General features: G+C 41.1%; 1 protein-coding gene across 6 annotated transcripts; it reads right to left on the reverse strand.

The window, feature by feature from the left end:
* Positions 1–1,696: 1,696 nt before the first annotated feature.
* CIPC (CLOCK interacting pacemaker) lies at positions 1,697–14,686 on the reverse strand. 6 transcript variants are annotated; one of them, XM_065063823.1, is made up of 5 exons: positions 14,541–14,663; positions 13,054–13,137; positions 11,420–11,594; positions 10,356–10,525; positions 1,697–6,124 (listed from the first exon to the last, which is right to left on the reverse strand). In XM_065063823.1, exons 3-5 carry the CDS (start codon positions 11,490–11,492, stop codon positions 5,246–5,248), a joined length of 1,122 nt encoding a protein of 373 aa, XP_064919895.1. In that variant the 5' UTR covers positions 11,493–11,594; positions 13,054–13,137; positions 14,541–14,663; the 3' UTR covers positions 1,697–5,245. The 6 variants fall into 6 exon arrangements, with proteins under 6 accessions (XP_064919895.1, XP_064919896.1, XP_064919893.1 ...); XM_065063824.1 differs by having other exon boundaries at positions 13,054–13,144; positions 14,541–14,621; XM_065063821.1 differs by lacking the exon at positions 14,541–14,663 and adding an exon at positions 13,552–14,520.
* Between the last annotated feature and the right edge of the window lie 3,191 nt (positions 14,687–17,877).

A 17,877-nucleotide genomic window follows, 5' to 3' on the forward strand; every position in this document is an offset into this window, starting at 1 on the left:
ATGGATCGAAATAATTTCAAAGGATCCAAAGAAGAGTGCCACAGATGAACAAAGGATTCAAAAAATTCGAGAGCTTAATCAGTTAGTTTAAAAATGAAAGCTGAAGAATGACTTGCTCAGTTTGTAAATGCCTACAGTGAAAACAGCAATGTCACAGCATGCACTTCAGATTAGCAGACAAAAGGCAAAAGATCTGGCAGCTGGATACTGAAAGATGACAAATTCAGGCTCAATATAAGAAGCACATTTTTAACAATAAGTAATTACATTTTGAACAATTTGGGTGGATTCTTCATCCCTAGGAGCTTTCAAATCAAAGCAGGATGCTTCCTCTTAAAAACACACTTTAGTTCAACCAAGAATTTGAGAAAGTCTTGAAAACTGATGCACAATGAGCAGACTGAACACATGGTGTTTCCTTCGCAATCAGATTACACGGGAACAGTTAAGTTTGCGTCATGGACATACCTCAAAGGAGGTACAGATTTAAAAAGAGAAGTCTCATGGACCATAAAATACAGTTGGGGACTATATGGCTGCATTACACAGTGGCCTGAAAGGAATCATCACCTAGACACAGGAAGGGTGTAAAATTGTCTAGGTAGGGACCCCACGTTTCTGTCCCAGGAATTATGAGAACAAAAGCGGTAACAGCAAGCTATGTTCAACCTTGTGGATGCCAAGTACTTTGCATGCCAGGAGGTTCCTCAGCCCAAGGCTCTTGGGGGGTACTGCTCTTTTCAGACTGTGTGTGCCACAATAAAGAAAAACAAGACAGATGCAAGGCACCTGGAAGAAGCAATTTACCTTTCTGGCTTCAGTGAAATAAAGGTGAACAGGTCTGACATCCTGCAGATAGACTTCACCATGTCAAGAAAAGGCTAGCCAGCAGAGAATTGAAAAATTCCTGCTTGAATTCCAAGCCTTTTACAAATACAAAATCTGCAACCATCGAGTTTCTAGTCTTAGGGAATAAAATTACTTCAATTGATGGCACTTCTTTTTGGATGTAATGAGATTCAAGTTATTGCCTTGTCTGGTGCCAAGCACTTTAACCAGGATCACTGTCTTGTACCTAAGGACAGGATCTCATGCCACAAATTCTGCTGGGTGTTCTGGGAATGATTGCCTAGTTTTCACTCACCTTCGAACAAAGAAAAGATCACATAAAGATGGCCATATTTTGAAAAAATGTGTTCTCCTGAAAAGCTGGTATACAGATTTAGTTGAAGACGTTCTTCAAGAGAGAGTAAAACCTTTCACTCAAGTAATTCTTTCAGTAGCCAAGATTCTCACTTCGCAATTTAGAACTTCTGCATAGCTGGCTGACAGGATTAAAATACAGTGTAGGAGTTCACCCCGCACAGACGGTGAGCATAATGTACAGTCATCACATGGGGATAACAGTTCACAGACGGAAAAATCCTTCCAGGTTGTTCATGACAGATCTATGGCAATGGTCACCCACGACAATATATTTTTAGTGTTCTGTACAGCCCACTTCTACTTATGCTCCTCTCAGAGACCCTTTAATTCATAGATACTGTTAAAACCCACATGACTTCTGAGAGATACATCATAGTATCACTTTTGGATCTGCACTTTCCCGCATGTGCAACATGCTGTTGTGGAGCTGAGAAGCATGCTCGGGAACCAAGGACTTTGCAGTTGAACAGCATTAAAAGAGGCCACAACCTTTTCAAGTATATACTTTATTTCATTAATATTTCACAGTCTGTTTCTGTAAAGTTTTAGCAAAAAGGTCATGTTCTGTAACAGATTAGGCTGCTGTATTCAGAGCTGGAAATGGACTTCAAAAGTACAGAAAATGTTTACATTCCAACTAGAGCAGTAGAATTTTAAAAATACATAGTAAAAGTAATCGAAAATACCGTTTATTAAAACTTAGTAGAAAACCAGCAGTCTGTCTGACCCATCAAACTGCTCTGCCTGCTAGCTGTCAGCAGCAACTGAAGCCCCAGCAAGCCATCTGATTGACTTTTTAGACTGAGACAGCTGCCTGCAACTAACTTGTTAATGCAAAGTCTTGCTGCTCCAAAGGTCAAAAAAATCTGTGAGTTCATTGCTTACAGGCTTCCAATCAGAGAGGCTAATGTTTCTGCTCAGATCTACTAGACCACTTCCAGATCCTGCCCAAAACCAGGACCTATTCTGCTCCTGATGTAGTCAGCTAATTTTCTCAACATGGTTCCTAGCTAACCCATTTTATTACATTGCAGCCAAGGAAAGCCCTTATTGTTTACAGTTTTATCAGGACTTCTAGGAAAACAGGCAGCTAAGAGAAACTGAACAGAATGATATTTTATGACTTATCTGTCACTAGGGGCCTTCAACATCCTTCTTTTATACATGTTGTGTAAAGATTTGCAATTATCTAGGGATATGCTTCCTAAGGGCCCCCAGATTTATATCTAATCGTTTCAGAGTGGATTTTTCTAGTTCAGCAAGTACTATTTAAGTCTGGACTGATGCCCAGTAGGAGATTGCTAACCAGCTGCTGGACTTTATTCACAGATTTATTGAGTATATATTTATACAAATTACACCAGCTGAAAGGCCCATCAGCTGCAAACACACCCACTTCAGCCCTGTCAAGGGAATAAAATACATGTGGTAATGTGTGAACTACGAGAGATTTCTATCAGCTAGAGTCTCCCCAAGTCAGAGGGTATTACCCTGCAAGGCAAATTCTTCCTTCCATTTACTCTATCAGAGCAGTGGAAATAGGAATGTTTGTCTCAAACAGCTAAGATTGGACTTTTTTTTTTCTGACTTCCTCTGATCTCTGGGTAGCCTGCGTCCTGTGTCATCTTGTTTTCTAGGACAATCACCTCCTAAAATACATATATGTTCTGAACTTCAAATTATCCTATTTGATGGGTAGAATAAGGATTTCAGGAAAGCAGCAAAGATATCCTATGCATTTTCTCACACCTCACCTCTAGGCCTATTACAGGTATCAGATCAATGGAACTGCCTCCTACTGCCCCTCTCCTGTAAGAAGCTCAGAAGAAACAAGCTTATCTCCTGGGATTCCTTCACAAATGGCCTAAGGTATCATCACATCTATCCTGCCAAATGGAACTGAGTGCAGATATCACAACTTATTCCAAAAGAACTATATCAGACATGTCCTATGTTATTACACTGTACTATGCTGCCTTCCTGCCTTCTGGGTTTGCTGGCTGAGTTTTGATATTGCTGTGCTGTGAGTTATGAGACATCCTAGTATGCATACTTATAGCAGGTATATTTAAAAAAATACAAGACAGAACATAGTCTATGAACACTTGTTTTTTAATCAGCTCCCTTGTACTGCACTAGTCTTCAGCAAGTGGGCAGGATACCATGAAAGGCATGGCTGTTAGTTTGCCACAGCTCCCCTAAGGCAAAGCTTGCCACAAAATTTCTCCCTAGGCCTATGGCTAGTACAAATACAACTCACATTTCATCTCTTTATAAGACATGTACTGCATTTCATCAGTCTAAAAAGGAGGAAACCCTGTACAAGAGAGAAGCAACTCACAATTTCTCTAATGCACATATTTGAGGAAGACTACAAAAGCATTCGCCACAGTATTCTGCAATATTGATTCCCAGAGGCATCAGAAAATGAAAAGGTCTAGTCACAAATTAGTGAGACATCCACTCTATTTTTAAGTATCTTTTTTTAAACAATCTGAAACAGATTATAAAAGTGATCAAAACATCAAAATAGCTGGTTACCTAGACGGCACAATTTTTTAAAAACTTTGTCACACAGAAAGAAACATACCATAAACAATCCAGATGCCTTAACGTTCTTAGACAAAGCCATTCTTGGCTCTCTACACAGACTGCCTCTGAAAAAATACCTTCAGATTGAGGGCAGTGACATAGTTAAGTGTCTAGGTAAAATAAAATTAAATAAATATCTGTAGAACAGCTTTTGTAACATGACTACTGTGGATGTCTACCAGTAAAGACTAATATCTTATGCACACAGTGGTGTTAGCTACATATCAAGACAAGCAGGCTAAGAATTATATAAATGTATGTAGAAGAAAAAATGTTTTGGTGGGGTCTTGAATTTTTTAAGTTCAAACTCAGGTAGCTAAAATTATCAGGGAGATTATCTAAGCTGACATCTCTCTCTTACTTTTTACTCCCACCCCTGCCTCCCCCCGTTCTTTCTCCAGGTACATTCATCTGATTTCTCTAAATAAAAAAGGGAGGAAAGTGGGATGGGAGAAGGACTTGTTTCACCACAGGCCATTGTGCTTCTTTTCCTTTCACCCCTCTCCTTTTTTGTATACTTAGCAAACTGATTTCACAGAAAAAAAGGAGTTTAGGCTTGTAAACTAAAGATATACATACCAAATGATATGTAACTAGTCTTGCCAAATAAATCCTGGTGAATGAGTATCTTCCTCATGCTGTTTTAAAAAGAAGTCACTTCAGTCTTCAATAACAATCTCAATCTGTTTGCTACTGAGAAAATCCAAAGCCACTTGCCTTGTACACTTATTAACCATTAATAAACATAGCTTTGGAACAAACATTTCCAGTGCAAGCCTTGTGATCTTCACTCACTCAACTGTACAGATCAAAATCAAAAGTATACTCATCAAAGCAGCTCATTTCACTTGGGTCCTAAGACACTCACCACTTTGACAAAAGACTGCAATGATTATAGAATGCTGCTTCAGCACAAGCAGATCTCCACTAATTAAAATACATTAAAACCCCCAAACAAGACTCTCTGTTCTCAGAAAGGACAGCAACAGCCCAAAGATACCACCCCACTAACGTTAAGCTTCCTCTCCTCACACCAATGCCCTTCATCTACTTGCAGCTGATGATGGCCCAACAGTGGGGCCTGTTCTGCTGTTCCATTGTCAGGACTATCTGCAGATGGGAAGAGGCAGATGCTTGCTTGCAGAATACTGCAAATGACTGTCTTTTCACTCCAAGAATGGGAACATGCCAGCAGAGTACATCCAAGCTTCTCGAGTCCAAGGAAGTGCACAGAGTTAGCATGGAGTTCAAGGTCACTCTGAAATAGTAAGTACCCATCTTGTCAAGACCCCACCATGCTATTTCAGTCCCACAACTGCCTCTGAAGACAAGTTGCTAACGGCATGCCACTTTGCAAGTCTTGGACTCAGAAACTGCTCAAGTAAAAGCTTGAGACATGAAATCAGAGGCACAGAAACAACTTGACCAACAGCTAGGTACCTTTTTATTACACACTGGGATAAGCGGAGTCTTCGAGGTTGCTACCAGCTTTATCAGACCCTGTTAGAGATGCTTCTAGCTCTGCCCACGACTGTGGAGCATTGTTCTTTATTGCCTCTATGAAAAGCTGTGTTTGATGCTTCAGCCGGTCCAGCTCAGCCTGAGTCACCTGGTTCTGATGAATGAGCTCCTTGGTTTTTAAAGTGATCTCCAGCAATCCTGACCTGCGTAGCACTACAAGTGTATTTTGAAAGCGTCTGCACTTGCTTTGTTGTTGCAAGAGCAGCTCAGGGGTAGTGCAAATCTCCTCTGGTACCAATGGGGGGCTCCACACTGCAGACTGCATTGTAGTCTGTGCGGCACTCTCGCTCTCATGCGGGGTGCACTTTGTTGCCTGCGAAGTTCCAAAAGGCAAAAGAGCAGTCACACCTGCCACTTTCTGAGTGTCACTGGAAACACGATGAAAACCAGGAAGTGCTGACAGTTTTCCGCTTGTCACCAGAGTTGAAGAACTTTGCTGGTTAGAATCCTGAGGGGTCTTAAAGCTAAATGGTAGGTGGGCAAAAGGACTAGTAGGCAAGCCTGTGCTCCTGGATACAGGAGAAGTCTCCATCTTCGGTGCTTCTGTGCAGAGTCGCTTATGGCTACTGGTTTCCTGACATTCTTCTAGATCAAAGGAGTGATCTCTTTTGCAGGGCTGTGGTGCTATTTTGGGATAAGAATTCAGGATGGGCAGGTAACTAGTGGAGTCATTTCTCTTTTTCCCAAGAGGGTGAGGATTAATGGGAGGTGGGATTGATGGACGAAGAAACACTAGCTGTGGCTGGGCTGGAATCACTTCAAAGGACGGCTGCACAGTCCAAGATTGGAGCTGTGATGAACTCCCCTGAGAAGCACGAAGCGGGAAAAAAACAGAAGTCTTACAAGAACATTGCAGAAGACAATCAAAAAATCTTAAATGAAACAGGAGGAGTGTGCCATTTCTCCATAATTGATCTACACTGTCCAATTAATACATTCTGAACAGTTTTCCATCAAACTCATCCTTCTCTTTCTTTGACAACAGAGCATAGCACTAGAATCAAAGCTGCAATCCATAATCCTTTGACTACGGAACAGCAGATACATTTAAAACCAGTTCAATCTGAATGTATACATGCTTTCCTAAATGATGATCACGGTGCATGCTTATATTGTACAATGCTCATGTAAAAGTTTGATCCAGACTGGGGGGCAGAACAACATGTGTACAGAAAAGCTGAAAAATAATTAAGCATTGTGGTTATGAAATATTTTAGAATGGTCAAAGAAAGACTGCACAGACATTTTAGGAACAATTCAGACTTCCTCTTTGTTGAAGGGCAGTAATTCTAATCTTGTCAATTCTATTCTTACAGAAAGCTTTTGAAATCTTTATTTAAAAAAGATGACAGCTGTTCAGTAAGTCTTGCATTCTTAAGCACAATACACAGTTCCCATAAATTTAAAACCAAGAAGCAGAAGGAAAAAAAAAAAAAAAAGTCTGTTGTAAGCCCAGGGCAGTTTAACTCCACACCTCTGGAGAAATGGTCTGCACCGATAAACCTTAAAAGCATTATATTTCAAGAAAAATGCCCAAGTTTTTACTCCATCCCACAAGCCATATTCTACAACATAGGGGAATACATAAATTTTTACAAGACATTACCTCTTCCTCCTCCAATACATTACTACAGATCTTCATGCGATCTCCTGGCCAAAAAGCATGACCACTTTTCTCCAAACATATCAAATGGTCTAGTAAGCAATACTATTTCTTTCTGAAGCAAAATATCACTTCTTAATACATTTATCACCACTACAATTATACTAATATACTAACATAACATACTGTCAGTCGCTTTCCCAAATCATTATGACTTGCAACGCTACTGGCAGTTTTTAGCTAGCACGAATACGTTGTATTATTTTTGGTACTATACTGAGTCACCTGAAATCCATCTCCTTACCTTCAGTCTCAGCATTTGCCAGATTTAATCTTTTAACACAGAATCACAGGATGGTTGGTGCTGGAAAGGACCTCTGGAGATCATCTAATCCAACCCACCTGCTCAAGCAGGTTCACCTAGAGCAGACTGCACAGGAATGTGTCCAGGCAGGTCTTGAATGTCTCCAGAGAAGGAGACTCCACAACCTCTCTGGGCAGCCTGTTCCAGTGCTCTGGCACTTTCAAAGTAAAGAAGTTTCTTCTCATATTCAGATGGAACCTCCTGTGTTTCAATCTGTGCCCATTGCCCCTCATCCTATCGTTGGCACCACTGAAAGGAGTCTGGTCCCATCCTCTTGACACCCATTCTTGAGATATTTATAACCACTGATGAGATCCCCTCTCAGCCTTCTCTTCTCCAGGCTGAACAGACCCAGCTCTCTCAAGTCTCACTTCATAAGAAAGGTGTTCTAGGCCCCTAATCATCTTTGTAACCCAACACTGTAATTCCTTGCCCTTCTTAAATGCAGGGGCTCAAAACTGGACGCAGGACTCCAGATGCAGCCTCACCAGGGCGGAGTAGAGGGGGAGGAGAACCTCCTTCGACCTGCTGGTCACACTTTTCCCAGTGCACCCCAGGATACCATTGGCCTTCTTGGCCACAAGGCAACATTGTTGACTCATGGTCAACCTGCTGTCAACCACAACCTCCAAGTCCTTCTCTGCCATGCTGCTTTCCAGCAGGTCCACCCCTAACCTGTACTGGTGCCTGGGGTTATTCCTCTTCTGCTGAAGTCCATCTCCCTAGTAAAGGACGTGAACTTGTCAAAAGCAGGTATTACCAACTCATAGGACAGACCTGAAGATGAGATTCAGTTACCTATTTTGATACAGAATTTCTCTGGTTCAGTGGGCAAGATGCTTATGGAATAAGGATACAGAACAAATACATGTAAAAAAGTTAATATTACTACCTTATCACAGAAGAAAGGAGAAACACATTTAAAAGAAAAGTATCTGGAGATGTTAGGAGTGAGAAAGTATATAAATACCACGACTACACACATATAGAACAGAACATCAAGCCTACAGGAGCAAGGTTTTGGTGTCAGAAGTTGTCATTTATTGCACAGTTGTACAGTATCTAGCACAGCAGAGCCCCAAAATCATTGAGCTGTGGCAACTGTTTATTTTGTTCTTGTTTTTTCCTGTCTCTGTTATATACTTTCTTCTCCTTTCCACTCATGTTGCATTCTGCCCTTGTTATCCTACCCAAAAATCTCAGTTTTAGTAGAGAAGGACACATTTCATTTATTTTACTAATTCTGCAAAGTGGCTTTTTTTTTTTCCTAATGAAAGCTAATATCCTGCGGGTATCAGTGTCACTTGTCTAAAAAGGCCTCCTACTTATTAAGGACTTTTACAAGAGTTACAGAAACCTTGCCATAAGCAGCAATGTTTCAGAGCATTAATTCCTGCTTCATTTTTTTTTAGTAACGTTATTGTTAGCTGTTTACACTTTGAAATTGGGACATCAGGTAACCATCACTGCGCGGGATCACAGTGTTTCTAAGACAGAAGGATGATGCTGACTGAAACTGAAACTAGAACAAATAAACAGCAGTAACCTGATACTGCCTTTTTTATTTTTTTGTCCAGCAAGCCCAACTGAGCACTGTGTTGAAAAGACCATTTTAAAAAGATGACCGGCATGACTATATGAGGTAACTAGGCATAACAGAAAGATGTAGAAATATACTTCACTATATTCTGACCCAGACTTGTTGCTTTTCTTTATTGCAGTAAACATTTTTCAGTTTAACATTATTGTCCTTAACTATGCATAACTGGACTTAGATGTTATGATGCACTGTTCAAGAGAACAGAGTCTGGTCATTTTATCTACTTCCAACTCTTCCTCCCCAAATTCCCTTTTTGCTAGGCTAACAGGGTTTTTTTTTAATATATATGATTTTAATATATATGCACTAGCTACTTATCATTAGCTACTTCTCCTAACTGTTTGCACACAACCTGGAGTTAAACATTAGACTACCACTGCAATCAGTGTTTTAATTTTGAGCTCTGGGCCAAAGGCTATCAACCTTTGGTGAAGCTTGCCTATTCTCTGCTACATGAAAACTTCTGCATGTGTTCAGACACTGTTTTGTCCACACATCTAGGAACATGACTATAAAACATTTCTTGTCAAGCACAACACTCAGAGTTCAGAACCATCTCCCCCACAAATACACAATCTGCCAAATACTAACAGGAACTCATATTTGTGCTGGCATCGATACACAGTATTGGAATTTAATAGGTTTTGCTTGTTGTTATAACAGATTAAGTAGAAAAAGAATGAGGATCTATATTCATTCCCTCCCCCCCTTCTCACTTTAATCTCAGAAGTATTCTAATAAAAACCACCGAAGAACTTTTGCTCTGCTCAGAAGACATGAGTGACTACAGAGCAAGAGGTCTAATAATATGGGAATACTTTGAACTGTGAGCTCTCATATCTTCTGTTCCAATGTAAAAGTTTGGAGTCTCTCAGATGTGCTGGAGGAACAGCACATAACAATATACTGGAGGACATGAATAGGGGACATAATTGCTGCAATGTGAGACATCACTTGCAATTGAGAGAAACAAGTGTTAAAGTAAAAATGCCACAGCTAACTTCAGATATGGATTTTTTTCTTTTATAACATTCTGGATTAGTCCTAGACATTGCACATAAAGCACTTCCAGGACCTAAGAACTAGGAAGCATCCTAGTTTTCTTTTTCATTCAATAAAGGTAGTAAACATGAGCTTGCAAGAGGAAAAACATTTGCTTTTTTGTTTTGATCACTGGTGCTACTTACATAATATTCTTAAAGATCTATATTTTGGAGATCCCTTTGAGACAAAAAGGGTTATTAGATGTAGCAAAGCTTCTCCATTTCACATTTTTTCCATCTTAGTGCTTCTAGCTCCCCCTCAAAAAACCAGGCTGTCGCAATAGTACTTTTCAAGTTACCAGTTACTTTCTGGATTGCAACAACTTTGCAATATCTTCTTGAAAGGAAAAACATGTTAAAAAAAACCAAACCAAAACAACGATTTAAGAACATGCAATATTTTTCAACATATTACTTCGTCCCTACCTGCTTAACTAACACATTTTTCATTACGACCATAGGAGAAAGTGCAGGAAAGGAGTTGCTTGTAGTCACTGGGCACTGACAAGTCCCATCCTCTGTGTTCCAACACAACGCATTCAGCACGTCCTCCGAGTCAGTCTGCTCCATAGCACTTGGGCACTCTGAACTTCCATCTGCCAGATGCAGAATTCAGCTGTTAGTTGTTTCATATGCAGCATCCTTGTTAACTCCTTTCATTTCCAATATTCTGCTTCCTTTCAACCACGCCACAAAGAACAACAAAGTTTCATTCTGGAATACCAATAAAATTAGACCTGCTGTGACAGCTGTCAAATAGCCTTTAATAAAAGGCTTTATATTTCAGGCCAGTTCTCACGCAAACATTGTCTCCAAAAAAACCTATTGCCTTTTGTACTTTTGTATTTAGTCTTTAAGGGACTCACACTACCATGAAGATAGCTCTAAAAGCTGGTGCAGGAAAGAACTACAAGCTCCAGCATTGCAACAGCTGCTGTCTGTGTTGCAGGCATTTTGTGTCTTGAAACCCTCTATGTACAAACCCAATAAGGCAGGTATCTCTCACAAAAGCATTTTCTTTCTTTTAAAGACAATCTTTGCACACCTGTGTTGACTATAAAAATACCACACCGTGTTTACATTTTACAATTACTCTCTGTTTTATCAGGCTCTACTAACAATCTGGTCAAATGGTAAGAGACATTAAACCGCATAATCCAACAGTTCATTCATCACCGCAAAGAAGAAAAACTGATTTTGCCATCCCCACTTCTAGACTTTGAAGTCTAAGATTCTTCAGTTAATTTCATAATTTTAAATTACCACACCACTCAAATTCACATGATGAACTTTATAACTACATAAAGCTCTACTCCAAAAACGTTTGATGGTGGGATGTTTGCAGATGCAACCTGTCCTGCATACAAAGGGCCCCCAGGTAAGGAGACATAAACTGTAAGAGCCAGAGTCAGATTTGTCAAACATCATCAATAAAAGCAAAGTCTGAGGAAGATAACAGCAAAAAAAGGTAACGTAGTAGTTTTCTAAACCTGAATATCCAGAATCTTTGTCAGATTCAGCTGCCGCCATGTTGAAGCGATGGTTCAAGCTCTTCATTTCCATCACTTCCTCCAGTAGTTCCTCGAGGGTCTCAATAGATGACTATTTTGTCTCCATGCTTCCATAGTGCTGCAGGCAGTTTTTAACGCCTTTTCCATTGGGCAACTAAAAAATAGTTCAGAATAAAAAGATAATTTCTCTGAGTCTAAAGAAAATTCCATCAGTATAAAATAACAAAGAAGGCCACGTTCATCCTTATGGAAATCTGGTTATCAAAGGTTTGCTGCACCTGTTAAGCAATCTGTAGAATTCTATTAAACTTCCAGCTTCACATTTGCTATGTTCATCACACATTTGAGTTATCAAAGGCTTGCCAATAAAACCAATTTACTCCCTGAAAAACTCTCTAAACTATGCATGTTTAATAACACATTGCAGAGCAGAAAAGACAGGAAACAACTCTTTGCATCAACTGACATTTTGCTTTGTAGAATCTTCTGAACTGAAATTTTATATCTGCCTTAGGCTGATTTTTTAAGTTTCAGGAAAGTTTCTATGATCCAATCTTTCAGTCCCCTGCACCAACTACAAGAAAACAACATCATACTAGGCATGACTATTGAGTCTTTTAGGGTAGGTTAAAAGATGCCAGAAAACCTACGGCACATGAAGGAAGAAAGAAATTATTTGAAGCAGAAATGTAAAACAGGTATTTTACTTCAAAAAAAAAAAAAAAATTACTAGTGCTGTGAATACCATCAATAAATCAAAGGTATTACAGAAGTACTGAAGACAGGGATGCAGCTGAGGTGGCAGAATGCACCCATCTCATTCAGCTCCTTTCTCCAGGACCTGAGCAAGTCCGAATACAGGACATGGGTCAGCCAATATTACCAAATTACCTGAAGTAGAGTAATTTCATACTTAAAATGACTAAGTAAAGTATAAGGTAGATTCATCTGGACAGGACAACGCATAAGTACTTTCTAACTATGGTATAAATTCTGTCAGACAATGTAATAATTCCTTACTGTGCACACAAAACTTGGGAAATAGGAACGTAATTTCTTGACCTGCTAAAAATGTAGTGCCCAATTCTACAAAGTTCAGCAACATGAGTAACGAAGACAAAACATCAGATAGAAAGTATAAGTTGTTATCTGTAATTAAATCAATGCCCCTCTGAGTCAAGTGGGATAGTTGTGTATCTCTTTTCACACTGCCAGTGAGCTAACTGGAGACTTTCAAAACAGAAATATCTCAAATTATTCAAAGAATGAAACTCAGATAGAAAACCAAGGCATGTTTCTCAGCCTCCCCCCAAAACAAGATAAACTAAAAGCTACTCATAAACAACTTTATTTTTTCCCCCCAATAATTAAAAGCTACTTTTATCTTCTAAAAACTTCACTATTCCAGGGGCTGAATCCCAAAACAAGTCAGTTGTACTAGGTGAAGCCAATACAACAAATACAGCTGAATCTGCAAAGCTGTGGTTTCATTAATACAGTTTGTTTCACCCTCAAAAGTAAGTCATCAGAGAAAAATAAATTCAAGTAAGCGATCAGAGAACAAGCTGGGGCTAAAGAAACCCATACTGCTCCAAGTGCAACACATACTGTACCTGCAATGCACTCCTAGAGGAGACATGGCCTTAGAAATGCCATCTTCTTCCCACACACAGAATGAGAACACTGGAAGGCTGAAACTAAAAGCTATGACAATCACAAAAATGTGTAGTTACATTATGGCCTCCCACACTACATACTTGTCACAAGGTTCAGCTGCTTCCTGAGGGTAGGCAGGATCTAGCAAGATTGAGCAAAGTTTATGCTTCCCTTAAAGAAGGTAGAGTTTGACAAACAGAAAAATGACACAATGAAGTGGAGAAATTACGTCTAATATTATTTGTAAAAATAATTTTCCTATAAAGCAACTCTTTAAAGCTGTGTCTCATGTTAGAACTGTATATTTAAATTACTCAGGAGTCTGCATCATGGGCAGGGCAGCAGCTCACTGGTGGCAGTATCCAGTGCAAGCTACTTCAAATGACATTGTAGCAGACATCCTGGAATAGTCTACCCTGAAAGGCAAGTTTCTTCTTAAGGTCCTGACAACTGACTGTTAGAATTCTGCTCCGAGATCTTGAGCCTTAGCACCTCCAGTAATGAATTCTGTAAGCCAGACAACAGTGCTGAGATGGTAGGGTGACTCTCTCTGTAACTACAAGAAAGACAAAATAATTGTCATCAGAAGAGAATTTCCTCAGTAGCTATTTGCATAACTTTTATTTTCCATCTATAGTCACACCTGTTGACCTGCTAACAGGCGTGGAACAAACATAACTACATAAGAGCAAGGTAGATGCTATCCCTGGAACAGAAAATGAGGTTTAAGTCCCAATCCATACTTTTGTTACTCATCCCTTTCTAAACAAATGTATTTTTAAAGAAAGCAATATGTATTGATGCTAATCTCCAAAAAAAAGCAGAACTAGAAACAGAAGAAAGGCTAGAAATAAGTAAACTAAGAACACACCATCTGCCAGCCTTGCATCAATGGAACCTTTGGGATGGGTGGGCTGGCACATCTTTTTCTCTTCGCTCATGGAAAACAAATAAAACCCGCAAACAACAAACCAATACCAACAGAACCACAACCGAAAGTAAACAAACCAGAAGCGCCACTCTATCGAGACGCGGGCGTGGGACCCCTTCGGCTTCCCCGCGGGGCCAAGACGCGCCTCAGCCCGGCAGGCAGGTGCTCTGCCCCCGGCCCGGCAGGCAGGTGCTCTGCCGCCAACCCCGACGCCCAGGGCCCTCCCTCTGGCCGCACCGGCGAGAGCTGACCCCGCCCGACCGCCTGCCCGGCGCTTCGCCCACACGCCAGACCCGGGCGGCAGGGAGCTCCGGAGCACAGCCGCCCGGCCGGGGTGCCCTCGCAGCGGGCCCGGCGTGAGGAGCGGCCCCCGCGCAGCCGGGCTGAGCCACCCGATTGTGGGGCCCGAGCCGCCACACGGCGAGGAGAAGCAGGCCCCGGCGGTGCCCGAGAGTCCCACAGCTGCCACCAGCGCCTCACGGCCACCGGCTCCCGGGCCGGGCCACCCCTCACCTGGCTGCGGGCCGCCACGGCTCCAACCGCACCGGGCCGCGCATGCGCGGCGCCCTACCCTGGAACACGAACCTCGCTCCCCGCCCGGACAGGCCCGCCCCGGAAGAGGAAACTTGCTGCTAGGCCTCCTGGCCGCACATGCGCACAGCAGAGCCGCCCGCGCCGCCGCCGCGCGCCTGCTGGGGGCGGGGTGCTTGCAACGCGCGTGCGCTTGGGCTGCGCGCGCAGGCGGCCGTTGCGGCCGTTGCTGCGTGTGATTCCTCGCGCTGCGCTGGGCGGAGGCCCCAGGTGGCGTCCTGGGGCAGGGGCCTGGGCGCCTCGCAGGGGGCGGAGGTGGAAGGGCAAGGGCTTCTCGGGGACACCAGGGGCAGGCTCGGCACAGCAGCCATTGCCGCAGGCCCTCGAGTGCTGTGGTGATTGGCGCGAGGAGGGAGAAGGCTGCTGTAGGTGTGCGAGGGGCCATGGATGCACACAGGGCCCGTCAGGGAAAAGGGCTTGCCAGCATATTGGCTCTAGAAGACCTTTTGAGACCCGTCCCACCACGACTGTGAGGGACATGTCAGAAAGGAGCATCTTCACTGAAAAAGGGTGTGAGTGCGCTCCTGTTGGCCTTGTGCTCTGTGGCCAGGCAAGTGTGCAAGAGCTTGAAGCTGTTTAATGCCTGGCCTGGACTTCTGAGGGGATCAGACATGGTGATGAGAGCCAGGAGTTTGAGATGGTGCTGGACTTCGCAAATAACTGTGCAAAAGAGGACCATTTTGTAGAGCTTCTTGCCAAGAATGAGAGATAACAGCAAAAGAAACCAAAACAAATCACTAGCAGCCACTTATAAAATGAGAAAGGCAGCACCAAAGAGGTCCAAAAGCTTTAAACTTGTCTCAAAGAGGGAAAATAGGACAAAGGAGGAGCTGTCATGAGTAAAGAATACCCTTCTATGTAGTGGGTAAATATGAGATAGTGAAAGAAATACATGGATTTGCTTTCTATGAACTACATATAAACCAAAGGCAAATAAGTAGGAGGAAGTGAATCCTCTGGTTCAAAGAATATGCCTAGAATAGCTATTCTTGTTCTGAGAACTGCATAAATATGACTGGCAACTACAAGTCTGTCAGAATATTTTGCATTTGGACATGAAAGCCATTTCATTAGAGAAAATCAAAAAGGCTGTATGAAGCAAAGACACATTGAATTCCCTGAACAGAAATGGATTAAATACTTTCATTGTTGTCATGGTCTTGTTAAAACACCTGAAACACGCTGATGAAAAGGATCAACATGATTTAATAAATTCCTTAGTGAAAAAGAGAAGGACCTTTAGTCTCAGCATATTCTCGTAAGTAACCTGTCAAATGCAGAACAGAAATGTCTGGTATGATGTGAACAGGCACTGTCACTTTGAGAATGTGACACAGAAGGGATTCCAGTGCTGTTAATCCGAAGTGCTGCGAGATAACGCTAGTGACACTCTTAAGATGTATTTTTGAGTATTTAAATACCAGAGTTGGCTCCGAGTTACATCTAAACAGTACCGAAAGATGTGTGATCTATAGACTACGGATTTGGATTCCTTACTGTTCAGGAGGTTTGGGTTTTGAGGAAAGCATGCTAAGAATGCTGTTGCATCATGATATTTGCTCAGGCATGGTCCTGGTTGCCTTATCCCCAGAAACAACCCTTACTGATCTCCACAGAGACCAGATTTCTCACGATGTGAAGTACATGTGGGTGCTCACTGAAAACAGCTCATCAGAGAGTGAGCAATCTGTATTTGGGACAGACAACCAGCCTTTCAGTTCAGGTGGTTCAGAACAAATTTGGACTGTGTGATACAAGACCTTCGTCGGAGGGGTGGCAGGTAGGAGAACTGAAATACTGTACTGGTTAATAGATAAGATTTCTTGGGTAGTCCAGGTAAACCTCTGTTTCAAATAAATCTTAACAACTAAATTCTCCCTGAATTCGGTCGAATTAAAAGTTAGTTTTAAATCGAGCAGTATCACCTGAATTCTCCCTGCTCCAAAATATGCCTTTTTTGTGATTTTAATATTTCTGTCGTTGTCCCTTCTCTCCCTGTTCTTTTCATTTGATTCTTCATTGATATAAGGTCTCGTTTACTGTGCACTTTCAGTGATTACTGCCAGTGGCAACAGGATGTTTTCCTTTTTTCATATGTTGTACTGTGGTTTATTTGTTTATCCTAAAGGCGAGCATTTTGTCAAATAAGTATAAGCTTTTTGTTCAATTTGCTGTTTATTCTGGTCATAGAACAAGAGAAGAGTGAAAGGAATATGGGTGAAGTATGACTGCATGTTTATTCAGTTTAGGTATTTCCACGCTTTGATTAAAAAATAAATAAATAAATAAATAAATGCTGGATCTGTTCTTCCAGGAAAAGACGCAGAAACCATCTTTCATGGCTTAAGAGGGACAAAAGCAAGTATTTATCCAATGATGCAGTTAAATAATAGGTCTTATGTGGTTACTAAACAATTAATAAAGGTGTTGATGCATGGACTTTATAAATTCTTATGGAACAAAGAATCTTTTGTCCTAACATAACAGTAGAAATAAATGTTTGGCAAACTTCATAAGTAAAGCATAGCCAGGTCAGAAAAAGAACGTCGTTTCATAATATATTATCTGAACTGGAGCGGTTAGGTGTTTATCTGAAAACACTGTGTACACAATCTTTTTTCTTCATATACTCACTGATTTGTTTTGCTATCACAGACAAAATACAGTAGTAGGTACTATATTGCATTAAGTTAGCCTGCAAATAAATAGCTTTATTCATCTCACTTTACTGAACCAAAGTCTAACTTGCATGATATTTTGATAAGTATCTTTGTAATTTCTGTAATTTTACTACATTAATAGAAGAGTATTGTTCAAATGATGCCTTTAAGTTTTCATTGGTCTCAACCAAAGAATGAATTCATGTGGATAAAGTATTTGATTCACCTTTCAGCAGAGGGGCACTAAATCTCAAACGTGTTTCCTTTTATATTTGTGTGAGCTGTGGTTTTGAGTACTAAAGCAATATTAAACCTCCAATTCTGTTTGAAAAGACATTCCACATGTGGGTTTTGTTAATAATTAATATCTTACTTATAAATATCAGAGTATGGAAGAGATACTATATGATCACCTTCTATGATCTTCAGTCTATTACAGGTCATAGAATTTCACCTAGCAGTTAACAAGATTTTTCTCTAATTAAGGTATTTTGGCAATGGCCCATTTTTCTTCTGCATTTCAACTACATTTCAACCTAGCTATGTTTCATTTTCAAAGTACACATCTTTCAGATACTTGTGTCCATCTACAACTTCAT

This window comes from Columba livia, chromosome 5 (genome assembly GCF_036013475.1).
Source record: "Columba livia isolate bColLiv1 breed racing homer chromosome 5, bColLiv1.pat.W.v2, whole genome shotgun sequence".
Lineage (NCBI taxonomy): Eukaryota > Metazoa > Chordata > Aves > Columbiformes > Columbidae > Columba > Columba livia.

Excerpts from the sequence above, each read along its gene's own strand:
- CIPC (XM_065063825.1), bottom strand. The coding sequence starts at position 11,492 with ATGGAAATGAAGAGCTTGAACCATCGCTTCAACATGGCGGCAGCTGAA. Across the intron at positions 10,526-11,419 it reads CAAAGATTCTGGATATTCAG|ATGGAAGTTCAGAGTGCCCA; the intron begins GTTTAGAAAACT and ends TGCATCTGGCAG. Across the intron at positions 6,125-10,355 it reads AAAATGTGTTAGTTAAGCAG|GGGAGTTCATCACAGCTCCA; the intron begins GTAGGGACGAAG and ends CGTGCTTCTCAG.